The sequence below is a fragment of the Micropterus salmoides genome, unplaced genomic scaffold, assembly GCF_014851395.1.
Source record: "Micropterus salmoides isolate LMB-PRFRI ecotype aquatic unplaced genomic scaffold, ASM1485139v1 Ms_hic_scaffold_1, whole genome shotgun sequence".
Taxonomy (NCBI): domain Eukaryota; kingdom Metazoa; phylum Chordata; class Actinopteri; order Centrarchiformes; family Centrarchidae; genus Micropterus; species Micropterus salmoides.
The window spans coordinates 6,237,276-6,245,064 of NW_024040040.1; the positions used below are offsets into that span (position 1 = coordinate 6,237,276).

The 7,789-nt window shown below is 39.2% G+C and overlaps 1 protein-coding gene across 1 annotated transcript; it reads left to right on the forward strand.

Moving 5' to 3' along the window:
• Positions 1 to 569: 569 nt before the first annotated feature.
• LOC119900441 (small cell adhesion glycoprotein homolog) lies at positions 570 to 7,581 on the forward strand. Its single transcript, XM_038715395.1, has 4 exons — positions 570 to 724; positions 2,799 to 2,874; positions 5,485 to 5,526; positions 5,962 to 7,581. Exons 2-4 carry the CDS (start codon positions 2,802 to 2,804, stop codon positions 6,165 to 6,167), a joined length of 321 nt encoding a protein of 106 aa, XP_038571323.1. The 5' UTR covers positions 570 to 724; positions 2,799 to 2,801; the 3' UTR covers positions 6,168 to 7,581.
• The last annotated feature ends 208 nt before the right edge of the window (positions 7,582 to 7,789 follow it).

Genomic DNA, 7,789 nt, shown 5'->3' on the forward strand with positions numbered 1-7,789 from the left:
TTCTGCTCCCTACAGATTACATAAAACGTGAAATCATGTCCAGAATATTTCCAGGAGTTTTATAACAGATTGTCAGGTTTTGGTATCAGTCCCTCAAAATCTTTACGCGTTTCATTTCACATTTCACTTCAGTCCTCCATAGTGTCCGTCCTTCCAATGAGACGGCTTCACAGTTGAGACAAAGCTAGAGAAGAAATCCATTGTAAAGAGCCACATATTTAAACAATTACTATGGCACTCTTCTCTGGTTGTTTGGGGGCATTCTGGGAAACCATAGGAAACCACTAGAAAAGTCCTGCAACATGCTGAACATGGCAGAGTTAACATCCACATTAATTTACAGGCATGGGGTGAAATTATTAAACACAATATGTGTAAACAGTCACACACACAGGGTCACACATCTGTGTGTGTGTGTGTGTGTGTGTGTGTTGGTTAAGATATGATGTAAGAGGCGTTGTCAGCTGCACATTTTGAGACATCTGCAGGCTGTTTAGCATCAGAGAGGTGGAGTCAGCCTCGCGATTGGCCGGAGGGGGAACAGATCTCGACTCTGGGGACTGACACCACACCCGTGTGTGTGTGTGTGTGTGTGTGTGTGTGTGTGTGTGTGTGTGTGTGTGTGTGTGTGTGTGTGTGTGTGTTTTGTCCAGCATATGCTCTGTTGTGTTTCTTCTTCTTCTTGTTCTTGGTGACTGAAGAGCTGCTTGCAGATTCTCAACTGGTAAGTTTTCTGAGGGGGGTTGACGTCTTGTTTTGTTTAATTCTTTTTTATGTTATGTGATATTTCACTCTGTGCATTGTGACCGTCGTTTGAAGACCAAACTGACAGCCAGTTTAGAGCTGCTGCACCTTTGTTTTTACTCTTACTTTATATTTAGTAATCAGTCAACAATCTTGAAAACAGTGCTGGTTTAGTCACTAAACATAACTGTGCTGCATATATGTTCTCAGTTTCCTTGCTTATTGTGCAAATTATTTTATACATACAATTACCTTCTGCTACAGACTTAAATAAATAAAAACTTCATGAGACCAGAGATGGATTTGTTAGGGAAGTAAAATACTAGTGTGAAGACATAAAGTGGAAGCAGAATAAAATCAGATTAAAATGACTGTAATGCTCTGCAGCTCAGAGATAGCTCTGTGAAGCATGACTCTTGTTATACAGACAAACACTGACACTTTGGATTCATTTTGGAGTCATTCCCTCGAGTTCATAATTCAGTATGTGAACAACTTCTGTCCTGCAAGACTCAATAAAACGCAACTTTAATGCTTCACAGAGAAGTTGAATGGACATAATTCTGGAGTTTAAGAGGATGACACCAATGGTTGTGTATATTTTTGCTGCATTTACTTTGAATCCTACAAACTTAACATCACTTAAAGTCAGTTTCTTAGATTGATTTGACACCTGGTACTAGTTTTAAGTTATCTTCTATGAAAAACATCTTGCAGAGACTTGAAAACCTGCTACAGAAGTTAATATATTACTAACTAAAAATGTCATACGATGCAAAATATCTGTTGGTTTGGGCCTTCAAACCCGACTCTCTGGTAGGCAGCTGGAGAAAACCATCATATCTGGAAATAAGAACATATCCTTGGCGTCACTGTGGTACTGTCCAAGACCACCACGCTTTTTGGATAACACCATTATTATGTTTTCATGCCCTATTGTGAAGCAGCTGCACCAGAGATTTAGCATCGAGGGGCTGCCTCTTCCACCCCGTCCCATCTGGTGTAACCCCATCCCTCCAGCTGGAGGATGCACTTGGATAAATAAAACAGTCGGACACATCCTTCAGGGATAACATCCCACCATTTCTACAACTTAGAAATCAGTGTGGTCTTATGGATCCCTTCTTGTTAACATATGCTCGACTATCGTTATAAATAGGAAATGTAAAGAGGGGGCTGTGCCTGCCTCATGCTTGGAGTCATATTTATAGCTTAATGTTTAGGGCTGGGCCTAATGCATATTCTCTGGGAACGTGACCTCAGTATATCCTTGACAGCTTCTCAGTGGAATACAGTTTGGACTTTGGAGCTCTTAGAAATGTGTGAGATTTTGTGATTTTACAAAACAGGATTCTGAGTGGAGCAGATAGGCTTGAACAAGACACACATAGGTTATGTTATCCAAGATGGACGAGGTTCATTACTCCACCTGCTTCGGGACTGTCCAGCTGTTAAAACACTCTGGTTAGAAGTTAAGTCCCTAAATGTCAGAGTATTTCGTAATGTTGCATGCTGGTTGGACCAAAGCCCGGACAATGATGTTGGAGTCACTGTTGACTGGCTCTGAACGTTGTGTTGCTTATCTACTAAAAGACTAATTCTTTTAAGCTGGAAGAAGCGCGAACCAGCCTCCTTCTCTAAAGATGCGTGGCCATGAGGAATAGCTGGACTTGCTGAACATGGAAAACGCAGCCAGCCTGTTAAAAGATGGATTCCCATTGCCCTAGAAATAAAGACTTGTAAGGCAACACAATCCTTCTCTCCCTCCCCCTTTATTTGTCTCTCTTTAATTATATTCTGAGGCCTGTAGTGATACCTCTGCTACCCCTCAGGCACTTGGTCCCACTTCAGTAGGCTTGTATAAAAAATGCTTATGAAAGGAGGGAAAACTCAACCTGCTGCGACTGGTACTGGGTGTCACTGTATATATTGTAGAAGAAATCTTTAAGATTAGAAGGGAAAAAATTGCAGATTCCACACATTCCCTCACTGTTATGGATTTAATAAATAACCTTGCCATTAACAGTTAAATGTATGAACTTTTTCATACTCAGATCATGGATGGTTACACGACTCCTCCCCCTGGAGATGTCTCATCATCTTCTCCTCTTCCTGAGGTTGTGACTAAAGGTACAGTACATGAATGTGATAATGTAAAACAAGACTTTTTTCCCAGGGAGTGAACTTTGGGATCACTTGTGAAGATATGTATTTGAATTCGGATTTCTGGCTGTTATAGGAACCACCACTCAGTACTTCTACATTTTACTCTTTGGTGTACCATGACTTTTTCTTACTTTGGCCTTTTCTGCCCTCTCCATATCAGGCACTCTGTGCATTACATATGGCCCTAAATGCAGAGGATTTTTCTTGCACAAGGATTTAATGAAAGAACTACCTACAAAACTGATAAATGTTGGTTGTGCTGTGTTGTACCAATACACTGATTTGTAATAGTTCCTCCTCCAGGTTGTAGATAAAGCCTCTGCAGTAGACAGATGTGGATTTAGTCAGGATGCCAAATATGTGCGGCTTCTAGAAAGCCTCCTCCTGAGAGCCGCACATTCCCCTTGTTCTGTTTTACATCTATCTTACTAAAGTCATTGTTGGGGGGTACACAAGCCAACATTCGAATAAGCGGAGTACTGGCACTTATTTTCATATTAACAAGTAATCAGCATTTGTTGCAGCTGGTGGAGGTGGAGCAGATATTAAATGTAATGTTGATCATATAAATCTTCTCCTGCAGTCAGATAAATGTGGTGGGGTGAGAAGTGCAGTGTTCTCCTCTGAAATGTAGTAAAGTAGCATAATATTGAAATAAGTATATCTGCAGCAGGAGACATTTTACTGCATGAGTACTTTTGATACTTTAAGTACAATTTTGCTGATTCACAGTTTGTGTGAAGGTCACGATCACATTGGAATCTGATTGGATTCAGCTTTGATCGATGATTCTGTAATTGATTTGAGCCTAAAGGTTTGTTAACTTGACACACACGAGTGTTTCGGTCCAGCCGTGGTTTGTGTGTGTGTGTGTGCGTTTAGCAGGGGAGTGTCTTATCAGCCTGATGCCAGAAAGGAGCATGGGAAGGAGCGAGTGTGACGCCTCCAGGGTCTGTCGCTGTGGAGATAAGAGCCGACACACTGATGCCCGCTGGCCCCTTGTTTCCATGGCGGGGCCAAAAGACAGCCAGAGAGCTGCTAACTAGCTTGGGGATGTGTGTGTATAACAAGTTTGATATACGGCTGAATTGGATCTTTGTTTACCATTTACAAAGTTGTCCGTCCTTTCAGCCTATCAGTGGTGTCAATCCAAGGACATTAGCTGTGTTTGCTGCAGAGAAAATGTTTTGATTTTGAATTGTTGACTGGTTTCTGGGTATTCAATTTCAAGCTTTCAGTTACTATTTGTACCCCAAACTCTTCTTACTGAAAGTAATTGTTGTTGTAAGTCAGTAAAATATCAGATTTATGGAGATTAAACTGAAAAAAAAACGATCTAAACATCACTGCATCACTAATAAGAACTGTTAACATTCATAAATGATACAACATCTGCGCTCGTATTTATGACTTCTAAATCCATGCAGGAACTTTTGAGAGAGACGAAGCAATTTTCTTGCCAAATCTCTTCAAAGTTTAGAGCTGAAGCTGCTTTTGCTTATTATTTTATCATTTCTTCTTTATTACTTTATGTCAAGATAACAAAATAGTGCTCTTATTTCATTTTTAAGACCCTTTAACCTCAAGATAACACTTTTTATGGTCAACTAAATGCTTGTTGTCTCTGTTTCTGTGCCAATTTAATCAGACCGATCGAGTTTGGTTGCGCTTTTCTTGCCGTTAGACAAGAATTAAGCTGTTTGTTTTCTTTTCTTTTTGTAGGATGTGAGATGTAAATAGTACAGAGCTCATGTGAACAGAGTTGGGCTCCGTTTGGCACCTCATCTCTGCACACACCGAGGCTTTAAAATAGACTGAGGGTGTTTGAATGCCATGCATGATTGGAGAATCAGCTGTCCTCTCACAAACTTTATAAGGTGTGCCGCCTGCATGGGTGTGGTGGCTCAATACTGATAAATATCTGCTGGCTGATACGATCAGATATGAAGATCTGAAGTGTTAATGCGAGAAAAGACACGAGGCAAATTCTAAACTCGAGCGCTTAGTGTTTTTACCTCCAACCACACATCCATACTTCCATTTGCTGTACCCGCTTAGCAGGGAGGGTTTCCTCTCTTACACGGGTAAAAAAGCAGCTGAAACTGAATTTAAATAATCACAAGAAACTAAACTTAAAAGAAAAACACTTCCAGTACAGGAAAGTAACTTAATACATTTACTTTGTGCAAGTCTACAGTACTTGTTTTGTACTCAGAAGCAAATTCTGTACTTTTTTACTCCACTACCTTTTTTTTCCAGATTAAAATTATTGTATTTTGTATTAAAAAACAAATATATTCTGATGTATTATCATAGGATAAGATTTTATTGATCCCAGGGAGGAATATTCAAAAGCTACCCATCAGTACATAAAGTAGTTTTACCTTTACAAGCTGCAACATATTAATGCATCCATAATTGTAATCCAGTCATGTGTTTGTTGTCTGAACGCACGACGTGATATCACTACCTATACCAAGTATCTTAGTGCTTCTTCCACCACTGCCGCAATTTCACCCTGAAACGTTTATATTACCTGTTTTTCCCAACACATTTGTTTTATTGTATTTACAGGCAACTACACCGACGATGGACCAGTCGCAGCCTTAATCGGAGGTGAGGACTGAGCTTCCTGATTATATTAAACTATGCTGAAATCAGCATTTTCAAGCTCCGGCACCTTTTATCCCACATTCCATGAATGCAGCATAAATATCTTTTAATTTCATAGTTTAATTAGCATGTAGCCTAATCAGTGTAATTTAAAGAAAACCTTTAATTAATGTACAGTTGTTATCTGAATTGAATTATTATCCAGGACAGAATAACACAGTAACTAATTTTAGTCATTTAAGTTCATTGATTAAGATTAAACACCATAAAAGTTGCACCCTCCAGACTAGAGAGCTCAAAACTAAACTATTTTACAACAAATCTGAATTTTATCCTGAGTTGTTTAATGTGCAAAAAAAAACGTGCAGGTTTAATAAATTGTGATTTTAAAATCTTTTAATGATCTCATGTCTTGACCTTTGTACTCCACCCTTCCAGGGATCGTGAGTGCAGTGCTGCTGCTGCTAATCTGCATGATAGCAGTGCTGCTTTGGTGCCTGTCCAGACACAAAGGCTCATACGTCACCAATGAGATGGACGAAGACGAAGACGACGACGATGTTGATGGCCACGACGATGAGTCTGTTGGTTCTGATACGGCGCTCCAGAGCAAGGAACCTCTGAAGATCAAGGAGGAGGAGTAAAGGAGGGGAAAAAGAAGAAGACCTGTAAGATATGGACTTGAGTTGTGCTGTCGAGGACTAAAGAGCTTTGTTACATTTATTTTTTACATCATTTTTTTAAAGTAACCGATTTACTAAAGCTGCACGAAGCAACTTTGCACATCGCCGCCGCCACCAAACAGCTGCAAGATACGACTATTTGACATGTGAGTCTCCACTTTTCCTGTGAAGCTGCACCAGCCGTTTAATTTAACGGATGAAACGTGACTCTCATGCAAGATTCACAAAACATTTTTCAATGTGATTTTCTTGCTAAACAATTTCTAATGACGCTATTTACATACCAGCTCTTGTTAATGTGACAGTTTGTCTTACAAACATACAGCAGGCACTGCCAGAGAACAGCAGCTGCTAAACACCTCACTGAAATTTGGTATAACATTACACATTATCTAATATTTAGTGATCACATAGTGCTATTGTTCTTGAACCAGATGAGTTTTGTTTCTTACTCTGTGCAAAAACATCCAACTCTTCATTAAAATCCAATCTGTCACAGTGTCAAAATCCTCCAGAAGGCACACATATGCCACTTTTTCAGTAAGGTTCCTGGAATATAATCAACGTCTGACACTGATTAAAGCTTATAACTGGCAGGAAAAAGTCCTGTTACTTTCATTGTTTCTGTCACAGAAATCACCAGTGATGTGCTGAGAGAATTTAATTGAGATTGATTGAGAATCTACCGCACTTTTCACATTTTCTCATTGATTCTCCCAAGATGGTTTGATAGTTAAATAAAATATCTGATGCAGCTTTAAAAAGCTTTAATGAAAATGTTGACATTTCCAGAATAACCATTTCTAAAGAAATCTTTTGCCTCAGATCTCTTATTTTCAACCATTTCACATCCTTCTGCAGACTTATTGTGTGTCTCATGTACTGAATCTTGTTAAAAACTGTTGGTTTCTAAAACGTTACAGCTCCTGTGTCTCTTACAGCCGGACAAAGAGGCCGTGAGGTCGAACTAACTAACTCACCAGACGCTGGTAAACAATTACTGCTCATTTTCCACGCTGGCTGATTGTAATATTTTAACGTCATAACAGTGAGTGACTCTCTGACTAACATGCCACATTGTTATGAATCAGCTGTGAGGGATGGCCTGAATTTCTTTGACTATCAGAGTATCTTTTTCTGTCCGTTTTTGTTTTTTAAGAAAAAGTGAAAGAAAGTATGATGAAATACTTGGTGAAAAGGCTTGAAGAGGTCCAAAACTCCAAAGAGGAAGTCAGTACTTGTTTGCAATAATTAATTGTTAGAAATAGAGAGGAAGATGAATCTGTTTTACATATTTCTTTACACATTTCTTATTAAAATCTCTTCTTGGGTAGTTTTAACTTAAGAATAAAGTTTTTACACTTCCTGTCTTTTATTTTTGTGTGATTTTAGTGCCTCAGTGTGATGAATGAGCCCGTTCTCATCTCAGGGCGTCACAGGTGTTGGATGAATTCAAACTGCCCCATCTAGTGTTTAGAAAGACGTACTGCAGTTGTTTCTTCTGTGCATTTGAGAGTCTAATGTGGGGATTATTTATGTATGTTACACATTTCCAATATACAAAACATGCAAAACCATATAAC